Here is a 17,711-nt window from a genome sequence, read left to right as displayed (position 1 = left end):
TTATTTGTTTTCTTTCTCATCTGGGCAATATCTCAGGCACCTTTTGAGCTAAATCGCTGATATTTGGACATGACGATGAACAAGTGATTTGGCTATAAAAGGTATTGTTGATTAATTGTTTAATCAATTAATCGATTATTAATTTTTCGATGAATTACTTGTTTCAAAAAGATACAGAAAAAAGTGGAATCTAACAATATATAAATCAGTTTAGTAAAGCTTAAAGAAGTGTACCAAAATCATTTCCAAAGTTAGGCATGAAGCACAACTCTATCTTATTTAGAGTTTAACCTAATACACAGCCCTGAAGTAACTGCCAATGCTCATTGTTACATTTTATTATATCCTGGCAATTATAAAACGAATCACTGTTCACTTTGTACAATGGATCCAGGTACATTTGTTCAAACAATTTGATATGAAATTATGAAAAAAAAAGTTGAATCAGATATTGTACCTACATTTACAAATGGATGTAGACTTTCGTACAATGTACACTAAGTATATAAACAATTATATATGCAAATGAATATTTATAATGGTGATTATTATGATCACATTATGTGTCTTAATGTGTAGTTGAGATTGGTGGAGGTCTTAAACTAAAATATCCTTTTAAAAAAATGTGAGCCAAATTAAAGTTACCACATACTTGTTCTGAACAAAAAAAACACAACAATTTGATCATTGTGGTGCCAACTTGTGAATTCTTGACATGGCTTCAACTTCAAAAGCACACCGATTGCTTTTATTCTACATCTTTCATCGAACATAATTTTTTTTAAATAGTGGGCCTTTATAAAAAATCGTTTAAAAATAGAAGGGATTGAGAAAACTCATGAATTTTCTTCCACAGTTAGCCTATGTGTGTGTCTTTAAGTGACAAAAATTTAAAAGAGCTGTGTAACTGTCAACATGGTGAACACTTGGGGTAAAACCGGGGTAAATGTCAGTGTCGTTGAGTCTGGAGCAAAGTTCAGACACCTATAGCACCCAAGATTTTACTCCAAAAGGTTTCAGTTTTCTTGTGTAAATGATCCAGTCACGAAGTTATGTAAATCAGGCAACAAAATTCTTCATGATGAATAAACTGACTGTTGGCAGCAATTTGAAAACTCAAATGTTTTTGACTGCATGTTACAAATCACTACTTTTGAGAGTACTTATCTTAAAAAGCATTTTAAGTAGAACATTTTTGATGTCAGATTCTGAAAGCCCCACTAATGGACACCATTTGTGTGAATTTTCAGAACTCTGTTTGTAAAACTCTGGAATTTAGAGCCCTCCAAAAATTCTTCAGATACAAATCTGCAACTCGCGACTGCCAGAATTGAAACACCCCGAGGGTGTTTGTCGGGCCATATCTCGGACACTAGTTGGAATTTTGAGCTATAACTTGGCAAACCTTCCTCAGATATGTTAAGGGAGCTTTGAGAATTTTTTCAGAAAAATCTGAGGGGGTCACCGCAACCCCCAGCTGAAATGACACGGAATGACTGCTCAGAAGTACATTTGTACACATTCACCTCAGCAGTGCACCGCTCCCTCCCAATTCCGTCTCTATCTGCTGCACGGCGACATCCCGGCAATGTTGCGCGCTGGAGGATTTGTTATTTATTTATTTGTTTGGCATTGGGGCGGTGTATTTTGAATGTACAGGACCTCAACTTGTTTTTATTTAATTCAATCTGGTATTTGGAACGCAGGTTACGGAGGCAAGATTGGCTGAAAGTCCGTCTCCTGCGTTTAATTTATTTATTGTTGTATTTCAGTATTTGCACATCCTCTGATAGCCATGTTGGTGTTGGTAGCGTTAGTATTTTTAATTTTTTTCAAGTGAGAATTGCAATAATTTGATTGTTTTCCACCAAATGTTAGTGCAAAATGTAATTTGTGTTTATTTTTCGTGTTAATGCTTGACGTTGATATTTTTTGTATGTGGAGACCTTTTTGTGCGTCTGCTGAGGACGTTTGCTGAGAAGAAAAAAAAATCCAATCAATCGCTTGCTGAGCTGGCCGATCGATACACCGATTCCTTGGATTGAACTCGGCGATTTTTGTTGGTCCTTCTTCCTGCGATGCCGACTTTCTTAGGTTTGTTCACTTTGAGATGTATGGCTCTGATCTTTCATTACGTGCTGCTTGTTTTCACATTTGCGTTTTGCAGTTATTCAAGTAGGCCTTCGGAGTTCGTGGTTTCGTGAAACCAACGGTGTTTGTTAGCCTGATCCACGGGCTCCTACACACGTTCGGCCTTGACGCGGATTATCCGACTTCGTTTGGCCTTAGAACGGTCCGACGTCACGATCGGTCCACGTGGGTTCGATTAGACATATTGGTGTCCATCATCGTCTCTCGAACATCAGCAAGGACAGCTTCGGCAGGAAAATGACGGCAAATATTTTACACCACGACACCACACAGTTGTCGCCTCTTTCGCTGTGTCGCACTTTTTTCTTGCTTCTTTTTATCCTCCTTTTTATCCTCCTTCTTATCCTCCTCATTCTCCTTATTCTCCTTCTTATTCTCCTCCTCCTCCCCCTTCTTATTCTTCTCCTTCTCCTCCTCCTCCTCCTTCTTCTTATTCTCCTTATTCTCCTTCTCCTCCTTCTTATTCTCCTCCTCCTCCTCCTCCTCCTTATTCTCCTTCTTATTCTCCTCCTCCTCCTCCTCCTCCTCCTCCTCCTTATTCTCCTTCTTATTCTCCTTCTCCTCCTTCTTATTCTCCTCCTCCTCCTTATTCTCCTTCTCCTCCTCCTTCTTCTTATTCTCCTTCTCCTCCTCCTTCTTATTCTCCTCCTCCTCCTCCTCCAGTTGAACCCTTCCATGACCCTCGATGTTGTTTCGTATGCAGCCTGTAGCTGCTGGTTGCATCAATGCTGGGAGTACGTGTGTGCCGCTGATGCAGTGCCCCCTGTTACCAGTAAGGTGGTACTCATTTTGCCAGCCTCGGAAGAATGGCAGGCTGAGTCAACCCACCTGGTGTTCTTTAAACGGTTGACAGCTGCTCAAACTCAAGACCCTAAGACCTAAAAACAGCCATCTTAACCGTTGAGCCAACACCAGGCTTATGACCCTTGATGCCTCCATGTTAAAACGACCAAAACGAAACGAGACCACCTGCATGATAGGTGATCACTGAAATGCTGTCACAGTGAGGGACTTGAACCATTCCCGAGATGTGTCGTGCTTGCGTGACGCTTGGACAGTCCTCTTAAAAATAGTTCCTTTTGCTAAAATGTGACTTCACGGAATATAAACCATTTGACGATCTTCCCAAGATGGTAACCTGGATTTGAAAGGGCAATGTAACATTTTGAGTGTTTCATTTCCCATCTATATTTAGGTAGACAGTTTAACGGTTACCCAAGGTAAATTTGATCCTTTGTTAATGAGAGAGACTTTTAAAGATTATATAAAAAAAATTTTTTTTTTTTTTGTTACCTCTGCCATCAATGGTGAAGGAGGTTATGTTTTCACCCCTTTGTGTCTGTTTGTTGGTGTGTAAGATATCTCAAGCTGTTGTGGACGGATCCGGATGAAATTTTGTGGCCATGTTGGGTGTGTGACAAGGACGAACTGATTAGATTTTGATGAAGATCCCAATCTGGATCCGGGTACTGGAATTATTTAATTCTTTCAGTGATTCTTCGCCATTGAGAGATAGGACCAAAAATGATATATAGCATGACATTTCAAAAAATGTTATGGGCCCGATATGTTCTTGTTGATCAGGCATTACGTGGCGGAGGTATGTGCTCCACCGAGTGCCCTTCTCGTGTTATTTTTATTTATTTATTTATTGTTACAAGGCACTGCCATTAAGCTTGTGCAATGGTTGTTTTTCCATGCTTTAACCTTTTTTAATGTTAAGCAAGTAAGCAGCACGTAACATTTTTCAAATCCTTAGTGTGACTCGGCCAGAATTCAAGCCACCGACCTCCCAAATTCAGAATGCGTACGTGCATGGCTCACAAAGTGGGTATGCTGTGATATGTTTGTGGGAAATTCCACATAAAATTATTATTAGGTATTTAGACAAACCATCAATGGTCAGAAATGAAAGTAGACATCTTGGGGAACCTGTAGAAACAGGCAACATCATACTCTCCATTTCCCTGTTTTATCAAAGATGAATTAAAGCAACAGAATATGGGTATTTTAACCTTAGAAATGTTACAGTTTGATTGGTAAATTTTTTTATTTTACTGTATGTTTCTTATGTGACAGTTATTTTGAGTGTCGTGACTCAGAATGTGAAGTTTGGTGTCTCTTTTATGTTTTGTTGATGTTCTGTCTCCCTATTCGGGTTTTTCTGGCATCTACCCTATCTGATGAAATAATGGATTCGTACATAACGCTTCGTGTCCACTGCATCGAGAAGAGTGCAGTGTTGATAATGTTTCTTATGATTTTTATTCCAAATCTCCCTTAATTTCTTGGAAATATGACAGTCTAACGGCAGAAAAATATAGATCAAAATTGTGATCAGACAAATAAAATTCGGACCACAAGTAATCCCGTCTTGATTTCCGTGTCAGTCCCGTTATGTACGAATCATCATCTCTCGTCGGACGCAAATAACGCTAGCATTAGAAAACCTTGCTGTCTTGCAAACTTCCCTGATTGATGGCTATAATAGGCACTTGCAAGCGTGTCAGCACATTTCCATTCGCCTTCGAGCGCAGCATTTGTCTTCATGTCCGTGTCTTTGCGAGAGCCGTAACGTACGAATCCAGCATGAGGACGCCGAGCCGAATGAGGTGACTCGCATTTGTCTGATAATTCTTCATTTTAACCAACGCTCTAATTTTTTTGGTGCTTCGTGAGGATCCAAGAGGTAAGAATTATGTTTTTCTTTTCATGTTTAAACTGATTATTTTCAAAATTTCGAAAGAAATAGATTCGATTTTAACGTTATTTTTCGCTTACAAGTGTGGCTTTCTTTGCTACTGAACCAGTCTGTGTTTTCTTTGTAATTTATAACATCGGACTCTCTCAAAATGTGTTGTTTTTTTTTTCTTTTTCCTTTCACATATTGAGCCTGTTTAAAAAGGCAGAGTAAAAATTATCTGTTTCTTATTCCAAAATATAATATTTACGTTGTTTTTTTTCATCTCATTCCATACGTAACGCTGACGCCAAGCTCAAAATTCGAACTTGTATTTACAGTGGTAACTTTAAAACCGGACGTGCTGCAGGTCTAAAAATTTAGATTGAGCTATTTGAATACATGCAGATTAACACAATGGGTTGCATTTCATGTTTCTCTAAACTTTTTTTTGCCCTGTGTGTAATAGTATGTGTCTCCACTTTGTGAGCCATGCACATACACTAAGGATTGCACCACCAAGTCTGGCGTTGAGACCGTATTTAATAACCAAAACTGGAAATGTTGTTGAGCAATAAGTAAACTAAGACCGTCTTGATGTCATGCATGTGAAGTAACTATGGACCATCCTCTCAAGACTTTAATTCCTTTCTCGTAGCAATGGCAACATCCAATGATGCACATTTTCACCGACGATTGTGAAATACAGGATTCTTTTTTTTTTTTTCTTAATCTTCACTATCGAAGATGTTTTTACCCCTGTCTGTCTTTGGTTGCCTGTGTGCAGGACATCTCAAAATGTTAAGGATGAATTCGGATGAAATTTGCTGAACAGGTTGGGTGTGTGGCAAGGACCAATTAGGTTTTGGTGAAGATCGAGATCAGGATACTGGAAATTTTATGAGATTCTTCACCATTTGAAAGATTGGGCCAAAACGATGTATGGCATGATGTCTCAAAAAGTTACGGACCGATTCGGCCGAAATTTGGTGGATGAGTTGGTTAGGTGATGAAAACGAGCAGATTTGATTTTGGTTCAGTGCTGTATCCAGATCCGGCCTATCGGTGGGATACAAAACGTAAACTGTTCAGCCTGGTGGAGGTGTGTGCTCGACCAAGTGGCGTTCTAGTTTTATTTATTTATTTTATCTTTTGAGAGCAGCTAATTAACTAGGAGCAGCTAAGCAAGACTTTTATTTTGAAATTGCTGAATTTGTTGTTCATCCTTTGAAGAATAATCTCTGGAAAAACGATTATTTATCTTGTCACTTGCAGTGAAAGTAAAATGGGGAAAGGAAAAGTTTGAGGCTGTGGAGCTCAACACAGATGAAGTTCCAATTGTGTTCAAAGCTCAGCTTTTTGCTCTCACGGGTGTGCAGCCTGACCGCCAGAAAGTTGTGTTCAAAGGAACGACCCTCAAGGTTTGTCTGCCGATGGATTCCTCCGATGTGGCTTGTAGCATGGTATTGTGTACACTGTGGTCCTAAATGAGGAGAAAGCTTAGAAATTGAACCCAGTTTGAATTAGATAAACAATCTTAATGTTATATTATGCCCAAGTGTCTGTGCTTTCAGAAAATGTATACTTTGCTATGGGTCCTATGGATATAGTTGCTTACAAATCATGTTTTTTTTGATCCAAACACAGGCTATTTTTTATATTTTTATAGCTCATTTTTTAGAAATGGGTTACATGTATGATTGTATATGTTGTTCAAAATGGTTGAAAATGCATTTTTTGTTTCATATATATATCATTATACATAAGAATAGAACAATTCCTTGAAACAGTACATTTCTTATGACCTTCTGCATATCTTGGCACCTTCAAATTTGTAAAATCTCAGATTTTGCAAAATTTCCCCCAGTCTTAAGGCCCTGTCACACCTTGACGATTTAGCCAGCGTATGCCGACGTATGAAAAATTTGTCGAAAACGCTGGCACGCGTCGAATATGTATAGGTAAGTTTTGTATACGTCGTAGTACGCCGAGCTGTTAGACAAATTTTCCATGCTTGAAATTTTTCGATGTATGCCAGCGTATGACTCACACGTTCCGCATATACGCTGGCCATAAGTTGTAGGCACGTTACGCGATTGTTGACACACGTTACTTGTAAGTTACTCATAAGTCGAAACGCGTCAAGGTAATGGTTAGCGTCAGTGTTCTAGACTCCCTGTTTTTTTTTTTTTAATTTTTTTTTTTCCCCTTCTTCGGTATGACGGTGATGTTGACACTTCGATTTCTAGTGCGGTTATAATATAATATAATAGGCTGCTGCTCAACGATTTAAATCATAACCGCACTAGAAATCGAATTGTCAACATCACCGTCATACCGAAGAAAAAAACCAGGGAGTCTGGAACACTGATGATAACCATTACTTCGACGTGTTTCGACTTATGAGTAACTTGCAAGTAACGTGTGTCAACGATCGCGTAACGTGCATTCAACTTATGGCCAGAGTATGCGGAACGTGTGTCAAACGCTGGCATACGTCGAAAAAATTTCAACATGCTGAAAATTTGTCGACGTACTCGGCGTACTACGACGTATGCCAACGTGCTTCAGCGTGCTCTTAACGAATCCAAAACTTACCCATAACGTATTCGACGTGTGCCAGCGTATTCGGCATATTTTTCATACGTCGGCATACGCTGGCAAAAACGTCAAGGTGTGACAGCGGCTTCACACTTCGATGTCTAGTGCGGTTATGATTTGAATCGTCGAGCCGCAGCCTATGAATAGTCTACGCCACGTGATCGTCAGCGATACGCTGCCACACGCTATGCATAAGTTAGACTATCGTTGGGCATAGGTTGTGAACGCCGACAACACGCTCAGCATTCGTTGGTATAAGTTATCTATATGTTATCAAAACGTTCTGTGTACGTTACTAATACGTTATGCATACGTCCAACTCGTTATGAATACGTCCAAAACTGGAAAAAAACATCAATAGTTCAGCGTATGCCAGCGTTTTACATACATTTTGATACCTTGCCATACCCTGGCTGAAACATCAAGGTGTGACAGGGTCCTCAGTGAAGCTTACACAATCTTATTCCAGAAATTTGAAATGCATCTGATAGAACATCGTAAATAGCAACTTACTTATGCATAAAGTGATGATTTAAAATGGCAAGTTTCAACATGGATCATTACTACATACCAGTTTTTAGGTTCACTTTTTTTTTTTTTTTTTTTTTTTTTTGTATACCTTGGTCGAGGCTTGTATGAGAGCGAACACACAACTCACAGCAAGGAGGCATGAGACAAGAGGGGCGGGAGTGGAAGGGACAAAACATTGGGGAACAGACACAGGTGAACTGTGGAAGGGAGAGGGATGGGGATGGGACGGGGAACATGGCGAAGAGAAGATGGACATTACAGGGACTTTCAGGAAGGAAAGCAGGAGAATTGAAGGAAGTGGGCTTGGGTGGATTATCGGGGTAGAAAAGATCGAGGATTTGGATGGGGGAAGATAAGAGGTGGTGGTGAACAGCTGTTTTGAAAGCCTGGAGGGAAGAATGCGAAAGAATAGAGTGAGGAAGTTTATTCCAAAGGCGGGAAAAAAGAGGAATGAAAGAGTGAAGGCGAGCAGTGATTCGTGATTTTGGTAGTTTTACCAGAAGGGGGTTGTTGGCGGAACTTGAGCGCCCTGTGCAACTGTGGTTGGGACATAGATCAGAGAGAGCAGGGGGCAAGGCTGGAGAGGAGTCGGTAGAAGACAGAAAGACCACCGACCAACCTGCGGTGATTGAGTGAGAGGCCCAAAGACTCAGCTTCATTGCGGGAGAAGCCAATGATCTTAAAAGCCCTGGTTTCGACAGCGTGAAGTCGAGAAAGGTGGGAGGCAGGAGCACCAGCCCAGAGGGGAGAGCAGTACTCCATCAGGCTACGGACAAAAGCTTTGTAAGTGGTCAGGAGCTCAAGAGGGCCGAGGAAGGACTTTGCACGACGGAGGATTCCCAGTCGGCGACTGGCTTTTGAGGCAAGGTTGGAAATGTGACTTTCCCAGGAAAGGTCATGGCAGATAGTGAGACCCAGAAGCTTGAAAGAAAAGACTTCTTCCAGAGGATTGTTGAGAAAGTGGATGGGGGGGTTTTGTAAATGGTCCTTTCGAAGAGACATAGTGAGAGTGTGAGATTTGTCTGGATTGAAAGACATGTTCCACGTGTTGGACCAGTTTGTGATTTTATCCAGATCTGCAGTGAGCGAAGAAGCTGCTGCTTGCCGGTCTGAGGGATGACAGATGGTACGGCAGAGGGTGGAGTCATCGGCAAAGAGAAATAGAGGATTTTCCAGAGAGTCCGAGAGATCATTGATGAAAACCAGAAAAAGAACAGGGCCCAGAACGCTACCTTGAGGAACTCCAGCCTGCACAGGAAGAGGGGATGAAAGAACTCCATTTAGGGCCACACGTTGACTGCGACAGGAGAGGAAGTCTGCGAGCCATGAGTGGAGATGGCCTTGAATACCATGGGAAGAGAGTTTGGTGAGTAGGGCAGAGTGCCAGACTGTGTCAAAAGCACGTGATATGTCCAGGGATACGGCTCGGATTTCCTGTCTGGCATTGAGGACCTCCATCCATTGATGGGAGAGCAGTAGCAGCATATCTAGGGTAGAGTGACCTGGTCTGAAACCAAATTGATGATTGGAAATCAAGCCATTGGAGAAGAGGAAGGATTTCATGTCTGAAGCGATGATGGATTCCATAACCTTGCTGATGATTGGGAGAAGGCTGATTGGTCTATAGTTACAGGGATCTGTTTTTGCACCTTTTTTATGCAGGGCAGTGATGTTAGCAGATTTCCAAGCAGATGGCAGATGACCTTGGGAAAATGAGAGGGTGAATAGAACAGAGAGAGGGTGAGCAAGAGCAGAAGAGCAGGCTTTGAGGACACGTGGGCTGATGCCGTCTGGACCGGTTGCAGAATCTGACTCGAGGTTTGAAAGCAAGCTTTCATATGATTTGGTCAAAAATGTTAGGAAGTACGTAACAAATTGCATTTACCAAGCTGGTACAAAATTACTGGTAGCTACAAGCTTGATTTTATAACCATAGAATAAGTTTACCAATATGGCCCTATGATATAAAAATCAATACCAAAGGCCAGTTTGTGTTCAGTATACAGAAAATGAAAGGGCCTTAGGAAGTACGTAACGTTTTTAAGAAATCTGCACTTTTAATCCTAAGATGTTAGTTTGGTTCATCACAGCATGTATTTCTATGGTTAAGTTTATGTGCATATATATATTTATGACCTGAATGAACACTGATCAATTTGTTAATTTCATTTGACATTGACCTCTTTGCTCAAGGTCAAATATCAGGTAAACCAAATATTCTCCATACATGTGGTTTCCAATTGGTGTATAATACATATCTAAGCCATCAGACCAATTTTAGAATGATATGAGTGGTTCCTTGATACAGATAATTGATAACCAACTTTGACCCTGTCAGAGCAATAGAAAGAGGAAGAATTAAGCTCTGCCCAAATAGATCCTGAATCCCCATGATGTTGGCTAACGAATGATATGCAAAGCTTAATCATACAATGACTTTCATTTTTTAGTCCCCCATGTCCTAAATGTGTACATAATACCTTGCTACAAGCCATGTACATCTTTGGTTTTGGCTGACCTCTGTGCTGTGTTTCAGTACGAACGTTCTTGTGGTTGTGCTTTGTAATGAAATAATAGTTTCCTTGGAATAAAAAAGAAATTATGAGTGGTCCATAACTTTTGTGGTCTTTGTATGATCTCAGGACAAGGCAATTAAATACTTGTATTCTTCTTCGTTTTCGTTTTTCCAGGATGATGATTGGGGAAAATTTTGCATCAAAGATGTGAGTCTGAATATCCATCTCGGGGGGTTTCCGAGGAATTGCGTTGTTTGTAATTGACTCCTAAGATTATGCAAAAGTTGTGCACCTTCTAAGGACTGTCGATTATTTTTTTTCATTGTAATGCCAAACTTCATTTACGTGATTAATTGTCATTATCAATTCACAAGCAAGCTTCATTTTTCACACCACAATTTGTTTGTCCCCACCCTTCCCCTTGAATTTTGAAAATGGAGGGAATAACCCATGACCTTTCAAGATATCGTATTTTAGCTGCTCTTTTTGCAAACAGGGAATAACGTTATTGCTCATGGGATCGGCAGATGAGCTGCCGCAGGAACCAGCAGAGAAACCCCTGTTTGTGGAGGACATGTCTGAGGAGCAGCTTGCGTCAGCTGTGAGTTTGTTTCTCCACTACTATTTCTTCTAATCTTGAGTTTTTAAAGTACCTGAAGCTGTGTGTTTGTTAAGGCACCATCTACATATTAAGTATTCCAAAATGGAATTTTTAACGGACCAAACCCTCGTGCTTGCATAGCTCATGATCATGGTAGGATAGGTTGGCAAAGCACTACATCGTACAGTATCGCAATATGGATAGCACAGCGATTGTGAATGTTTTTGATTCAAATTTGACTGAAATCAGCCTTATTAACAGTTTTACATTCTCCACTTCTGACAATGACCTGGTCCCAGGGTGTAACTACTGTGTGCGATCTGATTAATAAAACACAGCGCTCTCACGAAAGACCTTCTTGGAGAGGATAACTTGCATGCTTGCCTTTTCAGGCCAATATGTGATACAATTTAACCTTGATGGTCCATCGTCTTGTAGCAATTTGTGATCTTCACAAATGTCTTGTGTTCAAGATCAACACCTTTTCGTTCCTTCCTTCCTTCCTTCCTTCTTTCCTTCCTTTTTGAAGTGTCAATTATCCATTCACTTCAATGGCACAACACTTAACCTCCTTCCATGTCTTCAATATAGCCGATCACCACCATGTCAGATCATCCCCCATCCTGAACCATGATCCTTTCTACCCTTGTTAAACAAACCCCAATCCCCCCCCCTTTCTAAATTTCCAGTTTAACCTCTTGAGAGTTTCCTTCTGTATCCATCTTCTCAACCCAATGCATCCTCTCCTGCCCTCATTCCTCCCCATACCCATTGTTTGTACACCTCCCTCTACCTTGTCCTTCAACTCTGTTGTTGGTGGTGTTTCCCCACTCCCTCTCTACTGTTCCTTTTGCGCTTGGTTTTGTCCTGTTACGTCCTGATCATTTCAGTGTGCAAGCTCTTCCACAAGCCTCGACAATGTATACAAGAAAAATAAAATGTACAGGTACTTTCCAAAGTATGGAGTACTCTTCCCGACAAAATTGAGTGTGAAGGATGTGGGGTGACGATGACAAAGCAGCATTGTATTTGTGTATTCCTGTTTCACCCGTTAGACACACATCTGATCGTAATCTGCTCTGTTTAAGATATTCCACATGCTTTGCAGCATGAGCACAGCATGGTGTGTAAAACCATTTACTTTGTGTTCCAATCAATGTGAAAATTGCATGCATGAATATTTTATGCGTCGTATGGAGATAAAATTGTATAATGTCAGCTCTTTGATGGTTCAAGAGCACCCCCTCAGGACAGAATTCCCACATCTACATAATTGGATAAAGCCATGTTGATTACTTGTAGTTTGTGCTTTGAATTTGTTCCATCTTGAAGGTCATCTGATATTTTATACTAGTTTTTCAGTCGATTATGCTGTCGAGCTTGGTTGACATGGATAGGAGGATGGCATAGAGATTTGCAAACTCCCCTTTGACCTGTCTAGCCTGGGTTTTAATCTTGGCCCAGCTATGAACTCTCATCCTGGTGTTTCGCATGTCGGAAAATTTGTCACCATCCACCGTCCATCAGGAGGACGTTGAGCACGAGGACCCATCTGTCACCACTTCTTCTTGGTGGACGTTAAACATCCTTCGGGGTCTTTCATGAAGAGTCGGCGAGTTATCACCGGCACCCTGAACAGATTCAAAATTCCTGCCACCTTCAGTTCAACGTCAGACCTGGCCACGTGGTTCGTGAAACACTTGAGCAAAAAATGTTCCACAGCCAATCCCACAAGAAGTGGGAATAGTTATACAGGGTGTTCCAAAAAGACCAGGACAACTTTGGTTGTTAATATATTTCGTACCACAATTGATACAATGACACCCTTTATTTTATATGATACAGAAACTCGTGAAGTTTTCTTTATTTTCAGGTCTCGTGGTTTAATGGAAAAGAAAATGGCGACTCCACAGAAGAAAGCTCAGTGTGTCGAATACTTCATGGAGACGAGATCCGACATACAAGTTGAGCGTCATTTCCTTACAAGATGTGAAAGGAATCCGCCATCATGGACTAGTACAGAGAGCACGACTAGGGTTTTCAAGAGACCTGAAGTTGTCAGAAACAGAAAAGTACCGGTCGACCAAGCACAAGTGCAGCAGTCGTTGAACGAGTGTGTGAATCATTTCAATAAAGTCCCAGAAAAATCAATCCGACACACATCCAGAGAACTGGCACTACCATCTACCACTGTACACAGGATTTTGTATCAGACTTAAGCTTTATGCCTATAAGGTGCAGATTCTGCAGGAACTCGAACCACATGATGGACCAAAAACACAAGGTGTTTGCCTTGGAAGTGCTCAGTTGCATGGAGGATGATGAAGATTACCTGAAAAAGGTCATGTTCACAGAAGAAGCTTGCTTTCATATATCAGGGAAGGTCAACCAGCACAATGTGAGGATCTGTGGCTCTGAAAGCCACCACCTGGTCATTAAACATATATGTGACAATCCACTGGTCAATGTGTGGTGTGACCTCTGTGACTGCTTGGTGGGTTGGTTTTTCTTTGTGGAAGATAGTGACCTCAACAATTTACATGAGCATGTTGGAAGCATTTGCCTTCCCACAGATTGAAGACCTGCAACCCGATATTATTTTTTTTCAACAGGGCGGCGCTCCCCCTCATTGGACCTTAGTCATTCGAGCCGTCCTGAATGAGAAATTTCCAGGTTTCTGGATTGGCCGAGATGGAACAACTTTCTGGCCCCCACGATCACCAGACATACCCCCCCCCCTGATTTTTTTTTTTTTTTTTTTTTTTTTTTTTATGTGGACATTTGTCCAAGATGTTGGCCACAATACCAAGGAGGCAAACCTGCTGGATCTTCGTTCTTGCATAACAGCTGCATGTGCACTGGTGGACACAAACATGCTGAGCCGAACATGGCAAGAACTCGTGTATCGTCTTGATGTCTTGCGCACGATAAACGGAGCTCACATTGAAGTGCATTGATGGTGTGCACAAACTTTGTTTCTGTATTGTATAAACCAAAGGGTGTCATTTGTGGTTCTAAATATATTAAGAACCAAAGTTGTTCCAGTCTTTTGGCACACCCTGTACTTGTAGCCTGACCACCTGGACTTCATTCTACCTCCAAGTTTCCTTGATATTCAGATCTGTTTTGGTGTTTGGCTAACTTATGTGGCACTGCTCTTGAAATGACCCATGATCTCTTATTTTTCTCTCTTCTTCCTCTCTTTTTTTCCGCCTCTCTTACACACACACACACACACACACACACACACACACACACACACACACACACACACACACACACACACACACACACACACACACACACACACACACACACACACACACACACACACACACACACACACACACACACACCTTGAAAGAGGGCAATCCTATGGACAATGCTTTCCTGTCACTAAGTGGTATAACTGAGTTATTTGTAGGTTTATTTTTTCAGGATGCTCCCCTCCACCTCGGCAAGTTGCCAGGCATCTCGCAATATCTTGCTTTCTCTTAAAAGACCTCTCCGGCTCTGTCTTGTATCGCATGTGAAATTGTCATGAGCACCTGCTGAGTTATTTTCTTGAAGTAATAGCACATCATGATTTGCTCTGTCCATCTCCACTCTTTGTCGTGCAGTTATCTATCCCCTCTTTGCATCTCATTCTCCAAGTTTTCCTGAGATGCATGTAACCAGCTACCTTCATCAATATCAAACTTCATGTCTTGTCTTACTTTGTCTGTCCATCCCAGCTTGGTTCCATTTGTCAGGCCATGCTGTGGCAACCATCCAAAATAGAGCTGCTTATGGATGTGGTCGTCTTCCATCTGAGGAAGACGACCTTGCCAATGGAGTCTTCTGTCTGCAATAATTTCCTCTATTGATAACTCTGTCTAAAACACTACCTACTTGTATGCTACTAATATATTTGTACAATGTTGTGCCTTACTGATACTAAATACATTTCGGAGGCACCTTTTTTGTGAAATGCCTCGATCTTACTGGTGATATCTTTCTTGTTGGTCCATGGCTCAACTCGATACAACACCTCACTAATCGCGAACGCACAGTAAACTTGTCTTCAAGGAAAGGTCATTGTTGCTGAATGCAGGCCTGCCTCGGGCTTTGTACATTCTTGAGGTACAGACACAGACAATCCTGTCTTGTACATTCCTTTTTGATATCTCCATGCAATTCTATGATTGCCCTGAGTTATCTAAAGTCGATCACTTTCTTAGTGCCTTGATGGCTTTCCCTCTGATATATATTGGCTCTCTCCTCATAGTTCTTGAAATTTGTTCCATGCTATCGACACCTTTGTTTTTTGGCATGCACGCATTTGCAGTGCTGCTGCTTAAAGTGTTATGTGACGTATAGTGTTAACCTCTATTCTCTTGTTTTTGTTTGTTTTTTTTCTTAGCTGGATCTTCCCGCTGGCCTTACAAATCTCGGTAACACGTGTTACATGAATGCCACTGTACAGTGCTTACATAATGTGCCGGAGCTTTGTGACTCGTTAAAACGGTGAGCTGTCATGTGCCAATTGGAGCTTTGTACTCACTGCACTCAATTCTCTGTACTGTACTTGCTGCATCATGCTCATGAAGTTGAGCCATCCCTTTGCAACCCTGCAGGTATACAGGAGATATGCAAGTAGGGGGAATGGTCCTACCTGCACAGTCCATCACAGCAGGTATGCTCACGATTCCGAATGAGCCATCTATTTATTACATAGTAGCAGATAACCCGGTTCTATCAGGCTGTTGTGAGGGAATTAATTCCCAATACACTAATAGAGTGTGGAATATTTTGGGCGTTTCCTCGGAATGCCCCTTGACAGCAAAATGGCAAGGACCCATGGAAATTCCGCCGAGCATAAAATGTGACTTCAAGTCCTCAACGCGTTCCCCACCCCCAACAAACACCATCTCCTAGCTCTGTGCTCTACCATCTCTGTCCCCTCCCCCCAACTCTATCCTCTCCTCTCCCTTTCTTCTTGAAGTCCTCAACCCTTCCCACCCTCCCAAAATCCAAGTCTGCCAGTCACCTCCCAATTTAAGTCCTCAACACCCCCCCCGCCCCCCACTCAAACTCTGTCCTCCACTCACCATTTATTCAAGTCCTCAACCCCAGATCCACATAAAAATCACTAACTGATAGAAACTGCTGAGGTTTCTTGGTAAAGTAAATTTATGGAAAGGTCATTATACGTTGAAAGAATTGCCTGAATAGTTTGTGGTTGCATATATTGTTTTTTACTTCCGTTGGGTGTTTATTCCTTCACAGATTTATCCCCTCTCGTGTTCAGTTGTCTTACCCTTCCTCCCGCCCTTGGTTTACTGAAGCTTGTGGCGAGGCAGTTGTCCTGAAACAACTTGCCTTTGCCTCATGGAAAGCAAACCAAACTGAGGGCAATCTCAGTTCTTTCCACAAAGCTCGGAACAAGTGTGTATCTACCCTTAGGAGAGCCAGAAAACAACATCTTTCTCATCTCAAGTCTGAACTCTCAAACCTCTCTCCCTCCTCAAAATCCTGGTGGCGTTTAATAAAATCTGTTTCTGGTGTATGTTCCCCCTCCATCCCCTCCCTTACCTCAAATGGCCGCACTGCTGATTCCACACGTGATAAAGCTGAATGTCTAAACTCGGTGTTTGCAGCTAAATCTTGTGTCCTAAACCCATCTCTATCTCTACCCACTTTACCCAGTCGCACCCAACTGTCCCTGGACTCTGTATCCTTTTCTCCTGACAAGGTGGAGAGCTTGCTTTCAAACCTCGAGTCAGATTCTGCAACCGGTCCAGACGGCATCAGCCCACGTGTCCTCAAAGCCTGCTCTTCTGCTCTTGCTCACCCTCTCTCTGTTCTATTCACCCTCTCATTTGCCCAAGGTCATCTGCCATCTGCTTGGAAATCTGCTAACATCACTGCCCTGCATAAAAAAGGTGCAAAAACAGATCCCTGTAACTACAGACCAATCAGCCTTCTCCCAATCATCAGCAAGGTGATGGAATCCATCATCGCCTCAGATATGAAATCCTTCCTCTTCTCCAATGGCTTGATTTCCAATCATCAATTTGGTTTCAGACCAGGTCACTCTACCCTGGATATGCTGCTTCTGCTCTCCCATCAATGGATGGAGGTCCTCAATGCCAGTCAGGAAATCCGAGCCGTATCCCTGGACATATCACGTGCTTTTGACACAGTCTGGCACCCTGCCCTACTCACCAAACTCTCTTCCCATGGTATTCAAGGCCATCTCCACTCATGGCTCGCAGACTTCCTCTCCTGTCGCAGTCAACGTGTGGCCCTAAATGGAGTTCTTTCATCCCCTCTTCCTGTGCAGGCTGGAGTTCCTCAAGGTAGCGTTCTGGGCCCTGTTCTTTTTCTGGTTTTCATCAATGATCTCTCGGACTCTCTGGAAAATCCTCTATTTCTCTTTGCCGACGACTCCACCCTCTGCCGTACCATCTGTCATCCCTCAGACCGGCAAGCAGCAGCTTCTTCGCTCACTGCAGATCTGGATAAAATCACAAACTGGTCCAACACGTGGAACATGTCTTTCAATCCAGACAAATCTCACACTCTCACTATGTCTCTTCGAAAGGACCGTTTACAAAACCCCCCATCCACTTTCTCAACAATCCTCTGG

General features: G+C 42.0%; 1 protein-coding gene across 3 annotated transcripts in view; it reads left to right on the top strand.

Moving 5' to 3' along the window:
- The first annotated feature begins 1,922 nt into the window (after positions 1–1,922).
- Positions 1,923–17,711, top strand: part of LOC147013023 (ubiquitin carboxyl-terminal hydrolase 14-like) — a 61,356-nt gene continuing 45,567 nt past the window's right edge. The window contains exons 1-6 of one of the 3 annotated variants that reach the window (XM_085854470.1): positions 1,923–2,094; positions 6,107–6,252; positions 10,654–10,686; positions 10,976–11,080; positions 15,483–15,586; positions 15,697–15,755. In XM_085854470.1, the coding sequence (XP_085710596.1) occupies positions 2,079–2,094; positions 6,107–6,252; positions 10,654–10,686; positions 10,976–11,080; positions 15,483–15,586; positions 15,697–15,755 (463 nt within the window). In that variant the 5' untranslated portion in view covers positions 1,923–2,078. Of the gene's footprint in view, positions 2,095–2,139; positions 2,395–6,106; positions 6,253–10,653; positions 10,687–10,975; positions 11,081–15,482; positions 15,587–15,696; positions 15,756–17,711 lie in introns of those variants that run through there. The other 2 variants (XM_085854469.1, XM_085854471.1) reach the window with 2 other exon arrangements.

The sequence above is a fragment of the Eptatretus burgeri genome, chromosome 14 (genome assembly GCF_056783735.1).
Source record: "Eptatretus burgeri isolate ZD-2024b chromosome 14, Ebu_testis_v1, whole genome shotgun sequence".
Classification (NCBI taxonomy): Eukaryota; Metazoa; Chordata; class Myxini; order Myxiniformes; family Myxinidae; genus Eptatretus; species Eptatretus burgeri.
Note: the sequence above shows the minus strand (reverse complement) of the source record. Positions and strands in the feature narration are given on the sequence as shown.